At 42.9% G+C, this 25,427-nt stretch overlaps 1 protein-coding gene across 3 annotated transcripts in view; it reads left to right on the top strand.

Moving 5' to 3' along the window:
• Nucleotides 1–376: 376 nt before the first annotated feature.
• The window catches only part of APC11 (anaphase-promoting complex/cyclosome 11), a 99,285-nt gene continuing 74,234 nt past the window's right edge, over nt 377–25,427 (top strand). Inside the window, exons 1-2 of one of the 3 annotated variants that reach the window (XM_087675138.1) lie at nt 394–523; nt 5,860–5,901. In XM_087675138.1, coding sequence (XP_087531264.1) covers nt 504–523; nt 5,860–5,901 — 62 coding nt within the window. In that variant the 5' untranslated portion in view covers nt 394–503. Of the gene's footprint in view, nt 525–5,859; nt 5,902–5,936; nt 5,983–25,427 lie in introns of those variants that run through there. The other 2 variants (XM_087675140.1, XM_087675139.1) reach the window with 2 other exon arrangements.

Genomic DNA, 25,427 nt, shown 5'->3' with positions numbered 1-25,427 from the left:
GCTAATATCTCTTGATACTAACCTATATCAAAGCATGGCTATGGTGGATGGAACACAAAAACAATGTTTATGATGACATAGATTAGAGAGGGACCAATTGTTACTCAAGTGAATTAGGTTCTAAGATGGAAGCTCGGACTCATAAACACAATCTTAAGTATGACACTGACTATGACTGAAAAGACAAAATACAATAGTATTTTATTATTGAATGATAAGAAAGTACATCACTTTATAGGCTCATGATAGTTTCCTTTTTTTTCACTCTGCATATGAGATTTAGGACATCTCTTTGTAAAGCATACATAATTTGTCATATCTTTCAACAAAGGTGGCCAAGGTTTTATATGTGTAGGAAAAATTGTGTCCCAAGGTCTTTACTTTGGCTTGGAAGCGCCAAAAGCGTTTATTTTAGATTGCATTCACCAACAAAGGAAACCTTGAAAAGTCGCGCGTTCGCACACACTCGAAGGGAGGTAGCACGCTAAGCCACACGCAAAAACATGAAGGTGAAAATCCTGAGTATCCTTGTATTCTGTCCAAGCCAATCGATCAATCGCTGGCTGTTGCTCTTCTCTGTCTGCATTTCGCGTTTATGTTAAGAAAAATCGGAATTGAGACAGACCTGACATTCCTTGACACCGACTTCTCTCCCTTCTGGGCGATCTTCTGTTGCGCATTCAGGGTAACTAGCTCTCTTTCTCACAGACTTTGGATAAGTCCTTGATTTTGTCGATACTTTTGGATTTGGCCTCTCGGACGTGATAACCTTTTGTTAATTATGTTTTAGTTGTTAGTTATGGTAAGTGCTTGTAAATGCGAGAACATTATGATCGTTAGTCTAGATCGTCTCTAAAACCCACTGAATCTCCTCTTGTGCAATGGGCTCTATTTTGGGCATCACATTCAAGTGATGTATAGGCTAAGCTAGTGGGCAACTATGTTGCATCCATCTTTACGTTCCCATCCTGATGAGCTTGGCTGAGATCTTGACCCTTGTTTGATTGGCTCTCATGTAATGATTTGTGTGAGTTTGGTTATGGTTAGGGGTCTTTTATAACCTAGAAAGGCAGTTTGATTAGCTTGTTCAACTATATTGAAAACCTTTCCTATTTGGCTAGGGAATATTTCCTTTGCTGTCAAGTCACTTGACAAGGGCATGCATTGTCTGTGGATTCTCATTGGGGGGTTGTTAACCTTCTTAAGATCCCCCCAACTAAGGGTAGCTTCAGTGAACCACTGATCCCAAAATAGGGGTCCTTGATAACTTCAATACCCCGCAACTCGTAAAGTATGACTTGAGTTGCTACCAACTTAATGACTCTATTTAACCTAAAGGCTAGGCCCACAAAGGTTATCTTTTTTCCATCCGGTCACATAGACCTCGTCTAATATAAAAGTTAGGATTATCGGGCTTACACATAGCTTCTTCTTATAATGGAGACCTTACAACTTAGATCACCATGAATTATTGGTGGTACCTTGTGAAGGTGGAGCATTCAGCATAACTAAGAGGTATGATACGGTCTAAATTGAAACCTAGTTTAGAGAGTAAAGGGGTTTGCTATTGGGCTAGTATACTTATTTCTTAATGGTTGTGGAACTCAAGGCTAGAGTGGATCAATTGTATTGAGTTGATTGGTCCACAACTTATTATTGAGTTTTATTGTAGACTGCGAGCTCGCAATAGGGCAGCTAATGCTATAATTGAGTGGGAACTATTCACATATCATTATCATATAGAATGGCATATTGGTAGAACAATTTGTTAAAGAATCTATCTTGGAACACAAGTTTCTTTGGCATCAGAAGTTAGACAAGATGTTCTTGTTGTGAGAGTGCACTGCGGAAGAGGGAATACGAACACGGAGGGAGAGAGAGAGAGAATGCAGAAAATAAGGAAGAGAAATCTGCACTGACTGAAATGAATGCTAAATACAAACGGGAAGGCGAAAGGAGATTGATCAATCCCTACACGCAGCCCACAGCGTCAGTGAGGGCACCAAATCAGGTTGATGAAGATGGCAGTACTACCACAGGAGAGGAGTGTCGGAATCTGCAAGAAGACAAGTGATCAAGTGGGGAGAGGGGCTGCCTATAAATAGGCAAAAAGACAAACCCTAACCCTAACCCTAAAATGGGCGCAAACCCTAAAAATACCCTAAAATGGGCACCCCACATCAGTGACAAAAAAAGTGGCCGGGCAGCCAGTGGTTGCCTACTAAAAGAGGCCAAAAAGAAATGCACATCCTAAGATAACTAGTCGAGAGTGACTAGCCTCCCCCATCATAACACATGATAGACATGTCAGAGCTCCTAATGTCCTCGTTTGACTCAGACTGAGGCTCACAGGCAGGAGATGACAAGGCATGACAAACATGACTGTTAACACCTCCTCTCAGATCTTGGATGTGGCTGAAGGCCAAGGGAGAAACGGATCCTGGGGTGGCAAGAGGAATGCCAAGGTCGATGAAGTTCGTCGATGTAGACTGCCGCTGAAGGAGCTCCTCACGATCCTGGGAATCCCCCTCAAACACTAGGGGCCAGGGAATCCACATCCGCATCACCGAGATCATCTCCTGCTAAAAGAGATGGGGGGTACGAGGGAACCACCGGAGGAGGTGGGGCATGGGAAGGAACCTGTGGAATAGAAGGTGCACAAGCGGGAACAGGTGTAGCAATAGACTACCGCGGAGGACCCTGCATCAAAGAAGGGGAATGGAGCCTGTAAAGCCCGCTCTCCTACCAACCTGTGGATAAGATAGCTCTTGTAAAAGAATCCTCAATAACAACGGCATGCTCGGTGAAGATCACTCGTGTGCCAAGCCTCGTAAGGCCATAAACTGAGAGGAGGGGAAGGTCCAAATTCGGAACATGTAGGGCCTGTGAAAAGGAGCTCGAAGGTCAGTCGGTAAACAAAGGCAATGTGCCAACACCACTAATAGGCATCGATAAAATGTCACCAATAGTGACTGAACCCTCTGATGGACGGAGATCCTGTAATAAATCACCTCGGGGAGTCATATGACTCGAAGCACCATTATCCACTAACCAAGGTTGCGCAAAAGACACTGCAGCCACGGAAGAAGGATCCTCCTGCAAAGCATGGATATGAAGGAACACTGACTCATGGGTAATAGCTGGTGTAGAGGTAGAAGAAGGCTTCGATGTAGATCCACCCTTCGCTCTCGGACGAAGGTGAGGATACTTCTTCCAGCATTTCTCCTTGGGATGTGTCTCTTTTCCACAGTGTGGGCACTTCGGTCTCTCTGAATCGGAGTCAAGCGTGAAGAACGGTCCTTCTTCTTAGCCTTTGACTTCTTCTTCTTCTGTCCTCTCGAACCTGCAACAAAGGCTCTAGTGGAGTCGGATCCACTAGCACTGGCCTCTCTGAGTCACTCGTCATGCTCCAAGACAAGCGGCGATAGCTCCTCCCATAGTTGCTTCTCATGGGTCCTTGATGTAAGAAGGTTGGTGTAAAAGACATGGTGCGTAGATCGGACGCTGTATATACTCGCGTAGTGAATGCCGGAAGGTCCCCAAGAACAATGAACTCTACTTTTTGCACAAGTTACAAGGTAAAAAACATGAACGACAAGAGCAAGAGACCAATTGGGTGCAATCTCCCCCCATGCCTTGTGTGAGCGCTCCACAAAAAAGCATGTATTTTATGTATATTTCATCTTCATGCTCAATAATAGCCCAATTTACAAAAATATAGCAAGCTTTTAGCTTTTGAGTTTGCTTTAACACAAAAATAGGAATAAAGCTAATGGACGGTGCCTAAAGAGTCTGGCACGCCCAATACAATGTCCAAATAGAAATAACATAACCGTGCGCCCATGCGCATACAAAATAATAATAAATAATCGATGCCTCAATAAATAGGCATGTCAAAATATAGGCGTGGCGCCTATCAAAATATAATCCATAAATCGAATACTCGCTATCCTCCAATGCTTTCCTCCGCCACTGCTGCTATCTCTACACATCAACTGAAGCATTCACAATCGTTAGTAAAATAATACAATTAAACCGACAAAAGTGAATACCTAGCAATCTTTAGTTACATAAATAAATCAACTGGTTAGAAATAAATCCTAATCTTAATTTATTATGAGTGCGCACTCAAAACTCATAAACGTTTATTAATTTAATATGCATTTTGCGGAATCACCCGCTATGGAATCATCCATGTACACACTAAATTAATGAAACGTCCGAAAAGGACAGGTGTCCCCATCAACTTCTCGCACAAAGAATCCACTTTGTGTATAAGCCCCGGTCATCAAAGTTTACAGAATTTACCGTAAAACCTTACGGAATCCACCGTGAAATATGCCTCCTGGCATCATACCCCCGGGGTGGGATAGCAATTGACCTCAATTGCTATTAGCTCAATGTGGAGCTAACAGAGTGAGAAAAGCATTTAAGTCTCTAGCGTGCATCCATTGTGCTTCCTCTACAAGATGGTTCTTAAATTTAACTAGATATCTAGAATACCTTCGGCCAGTTCTAGTGGTCATAAAGTCAGTGTCTATGATAGCTTCTGGTTCAAGTATTTCAGTCTCTTCCTCTAATAAAGGTGGGTTTTCATAAACAGGGTGTACATGTAATTTGCCTCTAAATGGTCTCAATAAACTAATGTGAAATGTGTTGTGAATTTTTCAGTGAGGTGGTAATTCTAACTTGAATGCATTGTCATTAATTTTATGAATGATCCTAAATGGTCCATAGAATCTAGGGGCTAATTTCACAAGTGGATGTTTATCTACACTTTGTAGTCTACGTTTTTCTATTCTCAACCAAACATAGTCATCAACTTTGAAATTCATTGCTTGTCTTTTTTTGTTGGCTTGTTTGGTATATGATTGCTGGGCTTTAGCAATCATATCTTTAACCTCATCAAAAATAGTGTTATGCATACTAGCAATATCATTAGCTCTTTGAATTCTATTTGACAAAGATGCAACAGGTGTAGATAATCTATATCCATAAATCACTTCAAACGGTGCTTTCTTTGTAGATGTGTGTGGTGTATTGTTATATGCAAACTGTAATAAATGCAAATGTGTGTCCCATGTTTGTGGTTTAGAGATAGTATATGCACGTAAAAAGATCGAATTGTGCTGTTAGTGGCTTCTGTTTGTTCATTAGTTTCTGGATGAAATGCAGATGAAAAATCAATCTTTGTGTCTAGGTTAACAAACAGAGTAATTCAAAAGTTGTTACAAAATCTAGAATCACGATCTGAAATAATAACTTTTGGCAATCCATGGTTAGTAAAAACAGTTTTCAAAAACAATTGTGCTGCTTGTGATGCTGTTAAAGTTTTTTTACATGGAATGAAATATGCTTGTTTACTAAATCTATCTACAATTGTCCAAATCATATCATGGTTAGATTTAGTATTAGGTAAACCAGTAATGAAATCCATAGAAATTTGTTCCCAAGGTTTAGATGGAATAGACAAAGGCATAAGTAATCCATACTGTTTACCATGATGTCTCTTAACTCTTTGACAAATCAAACATTCAGAAACAAAGTTAGATATATCAGCATTCATATGCGGCCAATAAAAATCTTCAGTTAATGTACGTAAGGTAGATATGATACCTCTATGACCTTGATATGGGGGACAATGAATTTCATTCAAAATAAAAGATCGGAATGGAATTGTAACACACAATCTCTTTTCATAAAACATAAATCCATCATTATATGACAATGAATGAATAGGAATCAAATTATTTTGAAGTAATTTATTCCAATCAGCATGAAAAGTAATATCTTGATGATATGTATCTTTCATAGCAATCAAAGAGTCAAAAGATATAACAGAAATATTATGAATGGCAGGTCTTCTACTCAATGCATCAGCTACTACATTTTCTTTTTCAGGTTGGTATTGAATGATAGGATGAAAACTTTGAATAAAGGAGGCCCATTTGATATGTCGGTTAGAGATTTGAGATTGGCTAAGTAAATGTCTAATACTTTGCTGATCGGTCTTGATCATAAATTCTGAACCCATTAAGTAGTGTTTCCACTGTCTTAATGCTTGTACAACTGCTAATAGTTCTTTGTCATATGTGGAATATTTCAGTTCAGAAGATTTCAGCTTACAACTAGAATAGGCTATAGGATGATTGTCTTGCATAAGTACAGCTCCTATTCCTGATCCACTAGTATCAGTCACTACTAGAAAGAATGGTCTATTAAAATCAGGCAACTGTAGAATAGGGGTATGGGTTAATGCATGTTTCAGTAAGTCAAAGGATTTTTGTTGATTTTCGGACCAATGATAAACAATTCCTTTCTTCAGAAGTTTGGTTAATGGTAAAGCAAGTAATGAAAAATTACGTACAAACTTCTTATAGAAACTAGCAAGACCAAGGAATGAGCGTAACTCATGCACGTTTTTAGGTACAGGCCAATTCAATATTGCATTGATTTTCTTAGGATCAACTTTAATTCCATCAGATAATACAATATGACCTAAATACTCAATTTCTGTTTTAAAGAATTCACTCTTTTCAGGATTTGCATACAATTGATTTTCTTTCAATAACTGAAAAACCAATGACAAATGCTCATAATGTTTTTTCTCATTTTAACTAAACACCAAAATATCATCAAAGAAAACTATTACACAATACTGATATTTCAGAAATATACGGTTCATCATTCTACTAAACGTAGCAGGTGCATTAGTCAATCCAAATGGCATCACTAAAAATTCGTAATGACCAAACTGTGTTCTAAATGCAGTCTTGAATATGTCTGACGTATCTAGTCTCACCTGATGATAACCAGATTTAAGGTCTATTTTACTAAATATAGCAGATCCTTGCAGTTTGTCCATAAGGTCATCAACTCTAGGAATAGGATACCTATTATTTACAGTGATCTTATTTAAAGCTCGATAGTCAATGCATATACGATAGATATTATTGTTTTTCTTGACTAACAGAACAGGTGCACCGAATGGAGAACTGCTAGGTCAAATCAATCCTCTATTTAGTAATTCCTCAACTTGACTCTGGATTTCTTTTTGCTCTATCTGGTTATGTCTATATGGTGCTTTGCAAGGCGGTTGTGTGCCAGGGATCAAATCTATCTTATGGTCTTTTGGACGTGAAGGAGGTAAACCAGGTGGTAGGTTTTCTGCAAAACAGTCCTTAAAATGTGCAAGAAATTCTTTATGCCTAGGGTGCATATTATTTTCTTTTACTTGCAATTCATTCACCCAAATGAGATAGGATTTACTACTCTTGCGTAACGCACGTTTAGTTTGAGTATGCGAAAGCAGTGGAAAAACATTAGATGCATGCATACCATATAATGTAATAGATTTTTCTTGAAAATTAATATTCATTGAATGTGTGGAATAGTCTATATCTGGGTTATGCTGGTGACGCCAAGGCATACCTAAAATAATGTCACTCGACTGTAATGGAACAACTAAGAAATTTCTTCTTTCAGTGTATTGATCAATTTGAATCTCTAAATCTTGCACTTCCTGTGTACCATTATACCTAGTGCCTAAGAATGCAGCTTTGATGCAGTAATGCGTAGGTACAGTCTGTAACTTCAATTCTTTTACTAATTTTGCTGAAATAAAATCATGAGTGCTACCGTCATCATGCAAAATAATCTTTTCCTTTCCATGCACCAAACATTTCATAGTCAATAAAGAATGTGGAGTAGGCATACCTGGTAAAGTATCCGAAGTAGTAGTAGTGTCATCCTCATCTTCTGTGAAATCAAGCATATCTTCATGTTCGTCTTCGTCCATTGCTCCAAGGTAGTTGATATGGGTAGGTGGCTTCTTTGAATGACAATTTGCTGCTAGATGTCCAGGCTGGTGGCATTTATAGCATACTATTGGCTTGGCTTTGGTTACATTGTTTGCAATGGCGGAAAGTCTAGGTACATTAGGGTTTGGCTGTGGAATAGACTTAGAATTTTGATTGACATTGGATGGTAATGCAGGTGGTTTTGCCCAATTTTTGCGGAAAGATGATGAAGAGAAACAACCTGGATTAAATCTTCTAAAATTGGAATTGAATTGTTTAGATCCATAATTACCATTGGCTTGGAATTGCTGTGGACGTCTGTCCCTACCTCGTAGCTTATCTTCAGTGTCGTGAGCTAGTGAAATGGCGTCTTTAAGAGTAGCAGGCTTGAACATGTTAACTTCAGCGTAGTAATGCCCAAGGAGTCCAGACATATACTTACGCTTGTGTGTCGCTTCAGGTACGTCTTCAAGCATGCGTAGCTGGAGTAATGCATTCCAAAAACGCTCTGTATACTGAGGAATAGGCTCACGATCCCGTTGCTGGAGAAAATCCCATTGCTTAATAGCTTTCTCATGAAATTGTGGTGGAAGGAAATTCTGCATGAACTTCTTCTTGAAATTCTCCCAAGTATCAGGACAATCTATGCTCTTGCGTACTACAGTCCACCAAAGAGATGCTCTGTCTACTAAATGATTAGTGACACTCTTGATTTTATCTTTTTCTGCATAGGTTTCCTCATGGAAATAGTTATCAAACTGACTAATGAATACTAGAACAGTTTTTTCTTCTCGTATGCCATTGAAAGTACGGAATTTGAAACTTCTTTTACTTATCTTTGATTCGTGGCGGATGGTTTGAGCTTCAAGAGTTGCATCGATGGTACGTCGAATAAGATCTTCAGCTTGAGGTTATTCTTTGTCGGTAGACGCTCTTTGTAAATTTGCCAGTTGAGCTTGCAATGCTTGCCTAGCCTTTCGTTCTTTTTCCAATTGCATCATGATTAAGTCCAGCTTTTGCTCCATCGTAGGCTCAGGTAGGTTCCCTTCAGCCATAAGATCATCGATATGTGGTTCCGTCATCCTGCAAAACTAAAAAAACCTTTCTCACTCAAAATCAAGTTAGCGGGATGAGCGTAGCTCAAGTTCAGGAATACAAGGCTTATGTGTTTTTGGGTATAGCTTTCACAATCTTCGGAAAATCTGTGATTTATCCTTCTTCGTATGCTGAAAATGCTTCAGCAAACCTGCGTATGGGTAGAGTACCTTCCAATGAACAACTTTGCAGTTCGGAGTTTCTACGCAGGAGCAGTCCTTCTAGGAGTTTTGAGCACAAGTCAATTCTGACTCCAGTTGACTTGTTTGACTTGCAGAGTTGCAGACTTATGTGATTTGCAGAGTTACAGACTTGCAGAACTTAGTCGATTTAACTGACTTGCAGAATTTGACTTGAAGATACTTGTTGAACTTGACTGTTTGGGTGTGACCTGGAGTTAGTTGTGACTTGCAGGGTTGAAGAGTTTTATGTGACTAAGCTTAATTGATTAAGCTTGAGGCTTCTTGACAGGAAACGACGCAAAACGTGGGGGGAGGGGGAGCCGTTTTTTCCGCCGAAATTCACGCTGGACACACCGAATTACGAGACATCAAAATTTTGTGGCTTATGGCTTTATTATGAAGCTTAATACTCATTAAAGCTTTTAAGCTTTTGAAAATATGAGCTTATCTCTGTTTATCCATGACTTGATGAAGGAGATGTAGGAGTGGTCCTCCGCCTCTGTAACCCGGTCCTTCGCGATCCAATGACAGAAACAGGGGTTCTTGATTGCCAGAAGTCTGCCTGTATCGACGGTTCACGACGAGATTGACCGTAGAGCCCGATCGTTCCAGGAGCTCCGCCTTCGCACGAGATGGGTAGCGATTGGAAGCTCTTGATCTCAGCTTCGCTCTGATACCATTGGTGCGTAGATCGGACGCTGTATGCTCGCGTAGTGAATGCCGGAAGGTCCCCAAGAACAATGAACTCTACTTTTTGCACAAGTTACAAGGTAAAAAACATGAACGACAAGAGCAAGAGACCAATTGGGTGCAATCTCCCCCCATGCCTTGTGTGAGCACTCCACAAAGCATGTATTTTATGTATATTTCATCTTCATGCTCAATAATAGTCCAATTTACAAAAATATAGCAAGCTTTTAGCTTTTGAGTTTGCTTTAACACAAAAATAGGAATAAAGCTAATGGACGGTGCCCAAAGAGTCTGGCACGTCCAATACAATGTCCAAATAGAAATAACATAACCGTGCGCTTATGCGCATACAAAATAATAATAAATAATGGATGCCTCAATAAGTAGGCATGACAGAATATAGGCGTGGCACCTATCAAAATATAATCCATAAATCGAATACTCGCTATCCTCCAATGCTTTCCTCCGCCACTGCTGCTATCTCTACACATCAACTGAAGCATTCACAATCGTTAGTAAAATAATACAATTAAACCGACAAAAGTGAATACTTAGCAGTCTTCAGCTACATAAACAAATCAACTGGTTAGAAATAAATCCTAACCTTAATTTATTACGAGTGCGCACTCAAAACTCATAAACGTTTATTAATTTAATATGCATTTTACGCAATCACCCGCTATGGAATCACCCATGTACACACTAAATTAATGAAACGCCCGAAAAGGACAGGCGTCCCCATCAACTTCTCGCACAAAGAATCCACTTTGTGTATGAGCCCCAGTCATCAAAGTTTACGGAATCCACCGTAAAACCTCACGGAATCCACCATGAAATATACCTCCTGGCATCAAGACATCAAACCGAGGCGATGGCAGCTGAGTCAAGAGAATCATAGCCATGTCTTCAGAAGATATCGTCCGACCGAGGGATGCAAGCTCATCCCTCATATCCTGTAATTTGTTGATGTGGTCCTTCATGGAAGGACTATCATCAATAGCGAGTATCCGCAACTTCTTTTCGAGAGATATCCGGTGGGAAAATGTCTTCTATTGATAGAGAGACGCGAGCTTTCTCCACACATCTGCTGCAGTCTTCAACCTGTGAACATGAACAAGGACAGAATCCTGCAAGCTCAAAAAGAGAAAAGATCTGGCTCTAGAATTGAGCCGATCCCATAAGGCTGCATGATCCATAGAAGTCCCAAATGCGGGATCCACCTTAGGCCGGGGAATAGGAACAGAAACAAGCTCCCAAAGATCGAAGGAGTCCAAGATACACTCCACCTTGCAGGACCATAGAGAAAAATTGGAGCCATTCAACCGGTCCTCTTTGGGCAGCTAAGGAAGTTCGGGTACCTGTATCGGGGGTACCAAAGGCTGTATCTTCGGCCCACTGGAAGGGGCTCGCTGAGATACATGAATAGAAGGGGGACGGGAAATAGGAATAGACTCCGGATGACGGTCCTCATGATAGAAATCATGCCTCCGTCCAGATGAGTGTCGAGACAAAAGCTCGTCATCTGAGTCATCAAAGCCCGTAAATTGATGATAAGACATCTTCCAATCTGCAAAACACCAAACACCAAAGAAAACTTTGCCGATGTTGAATAATGACCAGTAGTATGGTCACCAATCGCCAACACGCAGGCGGGAGAGGCCTACAGACACCCAGAGCTGCAAAACGCAAGGTTGTCTGATGAATAGCACCAAGACAGAAGCCGCCAACACCAAAACACAGCTTGGGAATAGGTCGCCAGCAGGAGAAGAGCCGCGTGGAGATGGAACGACAGCCAGATCAGCAAAACGCAGCATGGAGGAATGTCGCCCAGCTGTAAGAGTGGCCGCCCTGACTGAAAACGCAAGCAGGAAGAGGTTGATGACGTGGTAGCCACTTGAGAAGGTGCCTGCAGCAAACGCAAGGATTGTGACCTCTTGGAAGAGCCACCTTGGCTGTTGGGGATGAGGCCAGCAGCAAACGCAAAGTTGTGGGTGTTCTCCCGCGTAAATCTCAGCTCCGTGTACTCTCCTTCAGCTCTGATACCATGTGAGAGTGCACTGTGGAAGAGGGAATACGAACACGGAGGGGGAGAGAGAGAGAATGCAGAAAATAAGGAAGAGAAATCTGCACTGACTGAAATGAATACTGAATACAAACGGGAAGGCAGAAGGAGACTGATTAGTCCCTGCACGCAGCCCATAGCGTCAGTGAGGGCACCAGATCAGGCTGATGAAGATGGCAGTACTACCACGGGAGAGGAGTGTCGGAATCTACAAGAAGACAAGTGATCAAGTGGGGAGGGGGGCTGCCTATAAATAGGCAAAAGGACAAACCCTAACCCTAACCCTAAAATGGGCGCAAACCCTGAAAATGCCCTAAAATGGGCGCCCCACATCAGTGACCAAAAAAGTGGCCGAGCAGCCAGTGGCTGCCCACTAAAAGAGGCCAAAAAGGAATGCACATCCTAAGACAGCTAGTCGAGAGTGACTAGCCTCCCCCATCATAACACATGACAGACATGTCAGAGCTCCTAATGTCCTCGTCTGACTCAGACTGAGGCTCACAGGCAGGAGATGACAAGGCATGACAAACATGACTGTTAACACTTGTAGTATTGTCATACACCATTTGCATACCGTTTCTCAATGTTGAGTTGTTTGAGCAATTGGTAGTGGTTCTTGGCAATATTTAGTAGGGTGAGTTTTTCCCTTCTACTTTTGCTTCTACAAACATTTTGTATGAAAAAAAGACAAAAAGCAAGGACTTTTGGATGTTGACAAACATATATAATTTCTTCATGTTTTTGCATTTGTTGATGCTTGTGGATTTTAATATAATCATGCTTTAGCAAAATATACAAGGATGGGAATAGGATGATAGAAAAGTTACAAGAGTTAGTACTTGTTGAGGACACTTATGAGGAGAAGTGTGAGATGAGGTGGAACTTCTATAGCTTCTCCTATGCATTTAATAGTTATGCATTGAACCTTGGATTTAGGCCATGGACCAAGCAAATAACAAAGAAGTAGGTGATGGTTGGAGACTTATCTTGGGTTATCTAGTGTTTAATATAAAAAGTACGTGTAAAATTTGAGATGATCTTATTGCATATAGATCCTTTCATGGCACATATGGTTGTATTGGTGCATATCTCAAGATTGAGGTGCTTTGTAATAAAAGGACTTTGATTCCAATGTGCTTGAGTGAGAATTGGCATTATCAGTTTGAGCTATGAGCTTCTCTTGTTTGTGGCAGTTGATGAGCATCGATTTTAAAAGATCATCCATCTCATAGGAGAGGATTTGCCTTAGTTTGGAAAGGACCAATGACCTTATTTTTGTTTCTAGTGTAAGGTACAAAGATCTATTTGCACAACTCAATAGAAGATGCGAGGACTCAAAGAGTCGGATTCCTCAAATCTTTATTACAACAATTAATGGAGATTTGTGTAGGTATTGCCTTTGAGAGCCCACGCATGAACCAACACTCAACACTCTTCACCTTGATTCCTTGGAGCCATCTCATTGTCTGACTTAGAACAACTCTTCTATGTTGCATGTAAAGAAACACTTGTCTATAGATAATAAACATAATCGCATGACAATGCACAGACTAATAAAATAACTTAGGAGGGCTAGGATAATTCAAAGACAATGAACACAGAAGATGAATAAAGAATAATAAATAAATACAATGCTCATATAGTAAACACATTGTGGGGTGAATACAAAGCCTTGAACTCTTGTGTCTCTAGGACTAGGGTAGAGAGTGTGAGTTGGAGAGTACGTCATTCTTTGTACAAAACCCGAAATAAAGTAGACAACCTCTAAATGTGCACGGCATCAACAAACATAGATTTGAAACCAACTTCTCCCTCTCAAGGGTTTGCATTTGCCCTAAAGCAATCAAGGCAGAGTAGAACGCAGTGAATCTAGGAGGTAATTGCGACAAAGTAATTGCCATGTCCTTGGAGGTAGTTGCCTTACCTACCATTTTGAACTTGCATTTGTAAGTGTGGAAGCTTGCTCACATGGTAACGCATGGAAGCGGACTTGCTTGGGTTTAACGTCCATATTTGCACTCCAAAGAAACCCTCTTCATTACAGTCATCCTTTGTAATATGCTGATCTAATTCCAGCCACATCTCTTGAGTATTGGTCAATTACTCGATCTCTGCTATCATAGTTGGTGTGCATGAGAGAAATAGGAAAGAACGGATGCGGGTATTCAACTTGCCCCAATGCGCTTATACCTTTGTCAACTTGCTTTCTTTGAAGAAAAAAGTTTGGAAAGGTCATGGGCCGATGGATGTTCAATGGCCTTGATCACAAGCTCCTCCAAATCATAAGACTCCAAGATGATGTGTTGAGCTAAAAATGCATTAGCTTGACTTAAATAGCCCCAAAATTTGCTTAATTAATGAAGAAAACCTTCTATTTTACAAAGAAACGCGATCCTAAAAGTCATTGTGTCCCACATGTAAAACCCTAATTTGAATACCCTAAACTTTCTATGAATAGGTATGCAGCCCATCACTCTTCCTTAATCTTGTTTTTTCAGATTTCAAGTCTTTTAACTTGCTGCCCACACCCCGAACACGTGGTGGACATTGCAATCCAAGCTGGTCATTGCTGTCTACAATAGTCTGGCACCTGTTTCCAGCCTTCCACCCACAATTCAGAGCTGATCTCAACCAAGCAACTGTTGCTACTGGTTTTCCCTATTGTCGCTAGCTTGCCACATCATCAATCTACTTGCATTTGCTGTTAAAGTTGCCGCTTGCACAATTTTCTCTCCTATAGCTGTTGCATAGCCTTTATTAACTGCGCTTGGTAGTTTTCTCTCTCCTGTAGCTGTCGCCCAGCCTAAATAGGTTGCATCTGTTTTCTCTCTCTTCATGTGCATTTTTAGTATTTCTCTCTTCTCACTTGCTTTCTTAGTCTTTCTCTCTTATGTATTGCTGTTTGTATCAGATCTAGTCTTCCTTGGTTGCGTTTGTTGGTATTCGATGTGTGGAGGTTGCCTTGTTGCATTTCGGGATCCGTTCGGAGTACAACACACTCTCCAACTCATTACCCTTGTCGTAATCCTCAAGATATAGGTGTATATTCAGGAGTCATTCATTTCATTATTATTTGTGTTCATTGTCTTTGAGTTACCCTAACCCTAATTGTGTTCTGTGTTATCAGTTTGTGCTTTGTTGTATGATTGGTATCATGTTTGTGTGTTTAGAGTGTCTTGTCTCATGGTATTAGAGCCAAGTTCTCTTTGAGAAACTTTGGACTTGATCGAAGAGCTCATTCGTAGAAGCAAGAACAATATAAGGTTCGGATGACTTTGAACACCGACACACTGCTTCAGACTCCACAGCCAAGCATGTCAAGAAACGAGTAAGAGTGGGCCTTCCAACTTGCCCTTGCTAGATTTGGCATGGGTGGAGAAACTTCGGACTACGATGGAGTCCATTGGACTGAACGAGATTTCAACTGTATGATCTTATCCTTATGCATAGCGCTTAGCAACAGATTGAAGGTAAGCCCGAGTTTCCTCCTTTAGATTCGGTGCATAGAACTATTGACCATGTAGGTACGATGGAATCTCCACTTCGGACTGGCCATCCTCAAGTGGAAATTGTCATGGATTACATACCACTTCCATTTTATTATTTTTTTTCTAGTGCTAGGTATGCACAATCTTGTTTCTAGTTCTATGGTATTTGATTCTTCTATCCTCATGGTTCGGGAGATCCTCTTGAAGAAGTGGTAATACATAACATCTTTTGGTTTGGAAGTAATGAGGAAGATAGATATTTCTTTGGAAACTCTAGACAAGGTAAGAAAAAGAAGCAAGAACTTGTAAGTATCTCTTTTTTTCCTTTTCCTTCAAATGATTTTGTTTCTCATGGTCATACTATGAGAGTGCGCAACGGAAGAAGGAACACGAACACAGAGGGGGAGAGAGAGAGAGAGAAAGCAGAAAATGAAGGAAGAAAATCTGCACTGACCGAAATGAATGCTGAATACAAAACTGTGGACTGATCAGTCCCTACACACAGCCCGAAGCGTCAGTGAGGGCACCAGATCAGGCTAGAGATAATGGCAACACCAATATCGGAGTGGGAACAGAGGAGTGTGTGCTGGAATCTGCAGAAGAAGTGAAGAAGAATGACAAGGGGGCAGCTATAAATAGCCCCCCATCATCAAAACTGGCTGATCTGCCAGAAATTGGCCAACCTGCCCAAATATGGGCCATTGCTGTCCGACCTGCACATAATATGAACCGACTGCACAGAAAACGAGCACAAGAAATGCTAGAGCTCCTCTGTCTCTTACCAAACTCTGACGGGAGCTCACAACTAGGAGATGACAAATTGGCAAAGAAAGAAGATAGGCTAACACCCCCTCTTAGATCCTGGGAGAGTTTGAAGACCTAACAACCGCATGTGATGAAGCAAAGAAGCCTGAGGCAAAGGCTTTGTGAAGAGATTAGTCACATTGTTTGCCATGGGACAGCAGGCCACCGCCGGCTCCGAATCCACGATCCACTCCCGAACATAGTGATATTGAACCTCAATGTGCTTTGTACGAGCATGAAACATTGGCTTCTTCGCGAGAGCAAGGGCACTTTGGTTGTCCACACACAGCTACGTAGGTTTGGACTATGGAAAGTCAATCTCCACCTACATACGATAGAGCCAAATTGCCTCTATAGCGATCAAACATAAGGCTCGATAATTGGCCTCAGTAGAAGAAAGTGCCACAGTAGGCTGCTTCTTGCTGCTCCGAGAGATAGCATTGGATCCAAGGGTGAAAGCATAGCTTGTAGTGGATTGTCTCAAAACCACATCACCTGCCCAATTAGAATCACTCCATCTAGAAAGAGTAACCCCCTCTCCATACATGATCCCATAGGATCGAGTCCCCTGTAAATACCAAAGGACACGCAAGGTCGCCCTCAAGTGATCCTGGGTAGGAATTGTCATAAAAGAAGACAACAATGCCACCACAAAAGAAATATCTGACTGAGTGTGAATAAGCCAAATGAGAGAGCCGCCAACAAGGCACCTGTAAGGGGTAGCATCTGTAAGGGGAACTCCATGTGCCACAAGCTTGGACTCAGGGTCCATGGGGCATGAAATAGGCAGACACTCTGCCATACGAAACTCCGAAAGAAGCTCGGAGATGTACTTGTGCTACAAGATAAAGATGCCCTGTGTCATCTGATAAATCTCCAATCCAAGAAAGAAGTGAAGGATCCCTAGATCTATCATGTCAAACTCTTGCCGTAGAAGAGGCCGAGTGTGATCTACCTCTTGAGTGTCGCTCCCTGTAATGATAAGATCATCCACATACAAGATCAGTAAAACACAAAGGTCACCTACAACCCGAAAGTAGAGGTTGGGGTCATGATCGGAGTGCTGAAAACCACTATGTAGAAAGAAGTGGTCAATCCTTTGGTACCAAGCACGAGGAGCATGCTTCAAGCCATAAAGGGCCTTCCGCAACTTGTAGACATGATCCTCCTTCCCCTACACAAGAAAACCAGGAGGCTGTGAAACATAGATCTCCTCCTCAAGGACACCATTCAGGAAAGCTGACTTGACGTCCATTTGGTAGACAGGCCAATGGTGGTGAGTTGCAAGAGCCAAAATAACTTGAATGGTAGACATTCGAGGTGTAGGAGCAAAGGTCTCAAAGTCATCCAATCCTATCCACTGTGCAAAACCCTTGGCAACAAGTCTAGCCTTATGCTTGTCCAAGGAACCATCTGCAAGATACTTGGTCTTAAAGACCCTTTTCACACCTATCACCTTATGCTTCTTGGGACGCGATAAAAGTTCCCAAGTGTGATTTTGCTTGATGGAATCGAGCTTTGCTTGCATAGCTTGTCTCCAAACATCCTGTGCAAGAGCCTCCTCAACAGTGGAAGGCTCAGAATCTTGAAGAATCTTTGACATAAGAGCATAGTTCACACAAAGTGAACTATCCCGCTGGGCGTGTAAGTGGCCTGATCTGCGTGGACTTGTAGAAGGAGCAGGAAAGTCAGCGATACCACAAAGGAATCCTAAGGGACTCCTCTTACTGCGAAGGAGACCGAGTAGCCTCCAGAACCTACAAAGCATCGGTCTGGGAAAGGGACTCCCCCTCTCCAAGAGAAGGGAGATCCTTTTTGTCTGACGAAGGCTCCCCATCGGATGGTTGGGAGATCCTCCTCGTCTCATGAAGGCTCCCCATCGGATGGTTGTACATCCCTAGAAGACCCTTGAAGGGAGACTGTAGGGGTGGACGTACTCGAAGAAGGAGGAGGAAGAGGAGGGGGAGGAGCCAATGAAGAAGAAGGGGTGCTAAGAGGCAATCTGGAAGGAAGGGAGGGGAGAAAAGCTGGGGGAGGGTCAATCGATGATGAAGAATCACCTGTAAGAGAGCCATCAATCAGATCCTTGGAGGCCGCAGCCTCATCGAAGATCACATCCCTGCTCACTTCAATTTTTCGTGGTGTTGGGTTGTAGAGCCGATATCCTTTTGTGGTCGTGCTATAGCCCATGAAGATAAGCTGTCTCGACTTGAGTCGAGCTTCGTCTTCCTCTTCTTCTTGTCCACATGGACAAAAGCATCACATCCAAAGATGCGAAAGTGGGACACGGAAGGCTTCTTCCCAAAGAAAGCCTTATAAGGAGTCATGTCCTTCAATGCCGAAGTAGGAGAGCGGTTGCATATGTACACTGCCATAGCCATTGCCTCACCCCAAAGGGTATGAGGAAGACTCTGATGCTCCAATATGGATCGGGCCATCTCCACCATGGTCCGATTCGTGCACTCCACTACACCATTCTTCGATGGTGTATTCGGATGGGAATACTCCACCTGAATGTTGTGATCCCTGCAAAACTAGGAAAAGAGGTGAGAAGGGAACTCGCCACCATGATCAGCTCGAACGCCATGAACTTTGAAAGTAGTTTGTGTCTCCAGAAACACCTTCCACTCGTAGAAATGGGAGTACGTCTCGCTCTTGTACTCCAAGAAGTAAGGCCACACATAACGACTGAAGCCGTCCACAATTAACATTAGATACTTGGCCTTCTTGAGGGAGGCCGTACCCATAGGTCCACAAAGGTCGATGTGAACCAACTCAAGCGGTGAAGAAGCCCGTGTGGAAGCAACCTGTGGGTGAGGTTGCATGTGCTGCTTGCCCCTCAAGCAGCTGGGGCATAAAGTATGAAGAGAGGGGAAATCAGGGAGTCCCTCCATCATCTTCCTCTGAGAAGCCCACTGAATTGCACCAAGATTTAGATGCCCATAACGAGTATGCTAAAGTAGCCCAAGCTCGTGGGAGGCCCTCGTAGCTAAGGCTGTGAGCGTATAAAGCCCACCCTCTTGTGTACGTGTCCAAAGAGCATTACTTGTAGAAGCATCCTCCATTGTAATTGCATCTTGGGTAAAAATGACTCGGGTACCTAGCTGAGTAAGACCATGGATAGACAAGAGGTTAAAACCCAAATTAGGTACACAAAGAACTTTGGCGGAAGGTCACCTATTTGAGAACATAGGTAAAGTCCCCACGCCTCGAACAGGAACTGTAGAGTTGTCACCAATGGTGACAGTGCTCTTTCTCGAACGAATGTCTTGAAGCCAATCCTTCCTGAAGGTCATGTGAGAAGAGGCTCCGTTGTCCACGAGCCAAGGCTTCTCCTGAGTGGTAGAAGCTAGGGCTGTATCCTCCTCAACAAAGACATGCATAAAGCAGACTCTGTTGTGGCGGGGACCGCCGTCGAGTCCTTCTCCTTGGGCTTTAGATGAGGGTACTTTTGCCAACACTTCTCCTAGATGAAGGCTGCAGCTGATGGTGTACTCCTCTACAATGGAAGCTCTCCTCCGTGCTCTCAGTTAGGTGATGATACCATGTGAGAGTGCGCAATGGAAGAAGGAACACGAACACACAGAGAGAGAGAGAGAGAGAGAGAGAGAGAGAGAGAGAGAGAGAGAGAGAGAGCAGGAAATGAAGGAAGAAAATCTGCACTGACTGAAATGAATGTTGAATACAAAACTGTGGACTGATCAGTCCCTGCACGCAGCCTGAAGCGTCAGTGAGGGCACCAGATCAGGCTGGAGATAATGGCAGCACCAATGTCAGAGTGGGAACGAAGGAGTGTGTGCTGGAATCTGCAGAAGAAGTGAAGAAGAATGATAGGGGGGGGCAGCTATAAATAGCCCCCCATCATCAAAATTGGCCAACTTGCCCATAATATGGGCGGACTGCACACAAAACGAGCACAAGAAATGCCAAAGCTCCTCTGTCTCTTGCCAGACTTTGACAGGAGCTCACAACCAAGAGATGACAGCTTGGCAAAGAAAGAAGACAAGCTAACACATATTGGAGTAGGTACATCTCATTTTGTTAATTGACAGAAGAAACCAATGATATTTCCCACAACTTCACCCATCACAAATCCATTTGGGCTCCCACCTATCCTTCTCTCATCTTCTGCTACATATTTCTTTCAGCCTCCATTAAGTGCACCTATGCTTTCACACCACACCACACCGGGGGGATCCTTCATTAGGCATAGCTTTTAGGACTCCTCTTCAGGTGGTGTACCTGTGATGGGAGATCATCCTCCCATACACACACTTTCGAGGTTTCCCTCCTCTAGGGCATTCTTCGAGTGTTGATCATTTGGTACCACAGTTTGCCTTTATGCCTTTACCTAGTGGATCATTTGGTCATTCTGTTGTGCCTCAGCCAACTCTTAGACAGGGCTATCATGTCCCAATGCCATTATCTCCACCTTCGACACCTTATAGAAACACTCTTGTTCTATTGCCTCCGCAGCAATCGAGACTCATTGGATATTAGCAGCCTATTTTTTCCTACCCTACTTCTTATCCTCCTTAGTCTCCACCATCTTATCCACCACCACATCACCCTTATCCACCTCCACCGACACCTCATGGTTCTAGCTTCTCATCTACCAAGAACTCATTCAATGATAAGACTCATTTCAACGGGTCTAACTATATTACTTGTTCTAATTTGATGAGGCATATCCTTGACTCCCAAAATCTATGGGATCTTATGTAGGGGTGGAAACCCCAACCCGAGCATGTGTTTATTCCATATGAGGTCATCCGCTCATGGAAGGCTCGTAATGCCTCTGCTATAGTTTAGTTGATGGAGGGCTTACTACTTGAGTTTCATTCTTAGCTTCAGCATTTCGACTTAGCGTTGGAGTGTTGGGCACACTTGACTAACCACTATGTGGCTTGGTATAGGACCCATCGCATTAATCTTGACCATGAGCTTCAGATTTTCACCATTAATGATAAGGATGACCTTAAGGTCAAGTTGTTTGAGTATCAGCGGCTTCTCACTGAGTTCTCTACTATGGGGGCTTCTAAGTCCCTTGATGACCAGGTTCTGCTATTCCTAAACAGGCTGCCAGGGAAATACTTTGACTTTGTGTTGCAGGTCATCTTGTGGCCCACTATGCCCACATTTTATGAATTTGATTGTTAGCTCTTGTGTTATGCTAGGTTGTTCGATTAGTTTCATGGGGAATCCTCTGTAGTAGTGGGGGCCCTTGTTCTTCTTAGAAGGGAGAGCAAGGGAAGGGTAAGAAACCTCAAAATTCCACTTAGACTTGATCTAATGAGACCCAAGTGAACAATCAATCCTCTCTTAAACCAAGGTGGTAGAATGTACCTAAGAAGAATAGGTATTATCAACATTGTCAGAAGGTTGGCCATTTTGATGATGAGTGTTGATCAAAGGCAAGAGGCGCATAACCAAAATCAAAGAATCAGACCCCCACACCCTAGTGGGGGAAGCGAGGTGGTGGCAACCAATCTTAGGGGCTGTGGAAAGCTCAGTCTCACAGTGCCATTGGTTAACCATCATAGTGAACAATGTTCTCAATGCCAGAGGGCTTGTCTAACTGGTCTGCCGAGGCTTGTTAGAGATTGTCATCCCTTGGACAGGCAATTATATGCATTTGTGGACAGTTTTGTGTGGTGGAGCAGGCAAGATATTCATGTGGTAGATTTTTGTGTAGTCGTAGTAGGCAAGACATGTGACAGTTTGGTCGTACAATAGGTAGCAATTATTGCAGGTGCACATGGCACAATAGGAGCAATCGACCGGTTTTTGTGCAGTTGGCTGCATGGCTGACTTGCATTATTCTTAGCATTTCTTTTGGGCTATATATTCAGCCCAGCCTCCACACACTATCATATATTTTTGATCACAGGTTTTCAGATTGCTGGTTGTGGAGATTGTTGCACATATTTCGAGGTTCATAGCCTGTGAGATCTTTGAGGTGGAGACATACGCAAACATACACTTTGCACTTGTGTACATATTTGCTTCCTTATACAACATTCTTCATTGCAGATTTTCTATGTTCCATTCTCTTTCTCTCTCTTTTGACTCTCAGTCTTGGTCATATGCTTCCGCACCGCTTTACTTTGATATGGTATTAGAGCATTGAAGGACTAACTAGGGGTGGATCTACTTGAAGAGGAGATTTCAACACGGCACAATGCTGCATTTTTAGTGTTACAAGGGCGAGCAGGAGGGCTGTGCATCAGAACAAGGCCGAGGCGAGCATGGGCATGCGAGAGAAGAGCAGAGTTTTTGAAGCTACTGTTAATTTTTGCTGTCAGTCTTGATCATATGCTTCCGCATCGCTTTACTTTGATATGGTATTAGAGCATTGAAGGACTAACTAAGGGTGGATCTACCTGAAGAGGAGATTTCAACACGGCACAACGCTGCATTTTCAGTGTTACAAGGGCGAGTAGGAGGGCTGCGCATTAGAACAAGGCCGAGGCGAGCATGGGCATGTGAGAGAAGAGCAGAGTTTTTGAAGCTATTGTTGATTTTTGCTGTTTAAGAAAGAAGAACATTGCGTTTTGGGCCTTCAAGTGTAGATTTCACATTTTCATCGCCTTCGACAGGTAACGGAGTGGGACAAGCGATGAAGAGCCCTAGTAGGCTGCATTAACATAGTCAGAGGGGGCTACTTTTTGTGTTTTGTGCAGGCATTTTAGGTGAAGGTATCTTTTGAGGCTGAGACAAAGTTTCAAGCGATCATGGATCGGAAGGTGCTTGTGTTACTAGCTCTTCCATCAGATCAAAATCTTGATGGAGAGAATTACGCATCAAATGTGTTATGATACTTGCCATTTTGGAGTCCTGTGATTTGGCGGAGCTTGCTACGGAGGCTATCCACCATCCTTCTTCGAGAGACGAGTTTAAACTCTCTACAAGTGATAAGTTGGAGTTGGCAAAGGCTTAGGTGCATTGGGACAAATGAAATGCTTGCATCCACTCGTTTTTCTCTCTCATGCACTACAACTGTGATCTCCTATATAGAGCATTTGACGGTGGTTTAGGAGATATGGCCAGAGCTTGATCAGATGTATAATTGAATGACCGTCATGAAACTGGTTTCTTGTCATCTCAAACTTCTCATGAAGTGCGGTATTCATCTGCTCGACCATCTAGATATGGTCACATGTTACAATGAAGTTGTCCACATAAAGGACAAAGAGCACACGACCTCCACCTGAGGTGTGGACATAAAGTTGTGGATCAGCCTTGGAACGCCGATACCCCAATCTCTCTTGGAGGAACAAATCAATCTTCTCATTCCAAGCACAAGCTGAGATTTACAATCTCTTTTGCTGTTCCAAAAGCCTCTTTGCTGTAGCAACAATCAGCGATCGATTTGGGCCGATTGCCCCTTGATTTTTCACCTAGGACTTGCACAAATGGAACCTCCAACCAGCCAAATGCTGTCCCAAATTACAATGAATGGACTGGCATTTGAATTCCTTGACAATTACAAAAATATTAGGTGCTGAATTAAATATACAAAGCCTTCACCAATTGGCACGGTTCTCGAGGTGGCTATTAAACCCGACTTTTTGTGAAAATTTAGAGTTTACGGCAAAGATCTCTTTGCTATCCACCAAATTTGGCTAAGATCTGCTCAAAATGGCAGAGAAATATTGTGATCTCTTGAGAATGGGTTGGAGAAGGTGAGAGAAAGCCAAGATGAGAGAGAAATGTAATTTTCTTCGTGAGAAAACCCTAAATTCTGCGTGTTGCCTGCTCTAGCCTGCATTTAATGCAATCACCTATCGCTAGGCACCTCCAAAATGCTATCACATGATCAACAACGCTGTTGCTAGCCCTTGGAAGGTGACTCCTTGCTGTCCCCTGCCTGTCGAGGCTCCTAGATGGCGGTCTCCTATAGCAAATTGCTGTTCTTTGATTAGAAAATGGACCAATAGCTCTCTCTCTCTCTCTCTCTGTGCTAAGATGATGTTAGCGATGTCAGATTCTGGTCTCGAACTGCCACATGGCAGTCCGACTGTACTGTACCAGTCGGCTGCATTTAATGCAGCCGACCTGTCTATTTCTGGTGTCTATTTTCTGGCTATTTATAGCCGATGTCCAACACTGCTTCTCCCACTTTTGATCGCAGGTTTCAGGCTGGAGATTCATACAGATTATGTCTCTGTTTGGCAGATTTCAGGTTGGAGATCATGCAGACTGCAGCGGACTTCGAGGTGAACAGCAGGTTGCATTGTCGAGGTGGAGACATGCAGTCCCGCGCACTGCGCCCCTGTACATATCTGTATATCTTTGTATACAGCACACTTTATACAGCAGATCTTCATCTTCCACTGTCTCTTTCTCTCTCTTCTCTTTGCGTTCTCTCTCTCTTAGTCTTGGTCCCACGCTTCCGCATCGCTGCACTTTGACATGGTATGAGAGCAGTGAAGAAGGGCTGACTGAGTGAAGAACCAACTTGAAGAGGAGATTCCATCGTGACACAAGGCTGCGTTTTCAGCGTTCGAGGGCGAGCGGGAGGGCTGCGCATCGGAACAAGGCTGAAGCGAGCGTGGGCGCACGGGAAAGGAGTCCAGTTGGTGGATTTGTTGCTGTTTATTGCTGTTTGAAGAGGAGGAAGGCTGAGTTTTCAGTCTTCAAGTGCAGGTTTTGCTTTTTCATCGCCTCCGGCAGGTGAAGAAGGTTCGGGACACGGAAGAAAGAGCCCTAGCAGGCTGCGTTTTCACAGTCAGAGGGGGTTGCTTTTGCGTTTGTGAAGGCATTACAGGTGAAAATGTCTATAGAGATTGACTTGGAGTTCCAAACGATCCTGGACGTCTTACCGGCTTTTTCTGCAGATCAAAAGCTCGATGGCGACAATTACCGCATCTGGCGCATGATGATGTTGGCCATACTTGAGTCTTACGATTTGGCGGAGCTTGTACAGGAGGAGATCGACCAGCCCTCGATGAGAGATGAGTCCAAACTCTCTTCCGATGCTCGTGCGGAGTTGGCCAAGGCACAATCTCACTGGGACAAACTGAATGCTCGGATTCGTTCTTTTCTTTTTCTGTCTTGTACTACAGTCATGATAGCCCACATTGAGCACTTGACAGTGGCTCGAGAGATATGTCTAGAGCTTGATCAGATGTATAACCGGATGACCCTTATGAAGCGGGTTTCTTTGGAGGTGCAGATGCGGACCTTGTCCGTGAACAAGTCTTCTTCATTGCGGGAGCACATCAACAAGCTTAGACAGCTTCAGACGCAGGTTCAGAATGCAGGGAAGCCGATTTCCTCCGAAGACATGGCGATCACACTCTTG

Source organism: Lygodium microphyllum, chromosome 3, assembly GCF_053477565.2.
Source record: "Lygodium microphyllum isolate KBCC chromosome 3, Lygodium_microphyllum_v1.1.10, whole genome shotgun sequence".
Lineage (NCBI taxonomy): Eukaryota > Viridiplantae > Streptophyta > Polypodiopsida > Schizaeales > Lygodiaceae > Lygodium > Lygodium microphyllum.
Note: the sequence above shows the minus strand (reverse complement) of the source record. Positions and strands in the feature narration are given on the sequence as shown.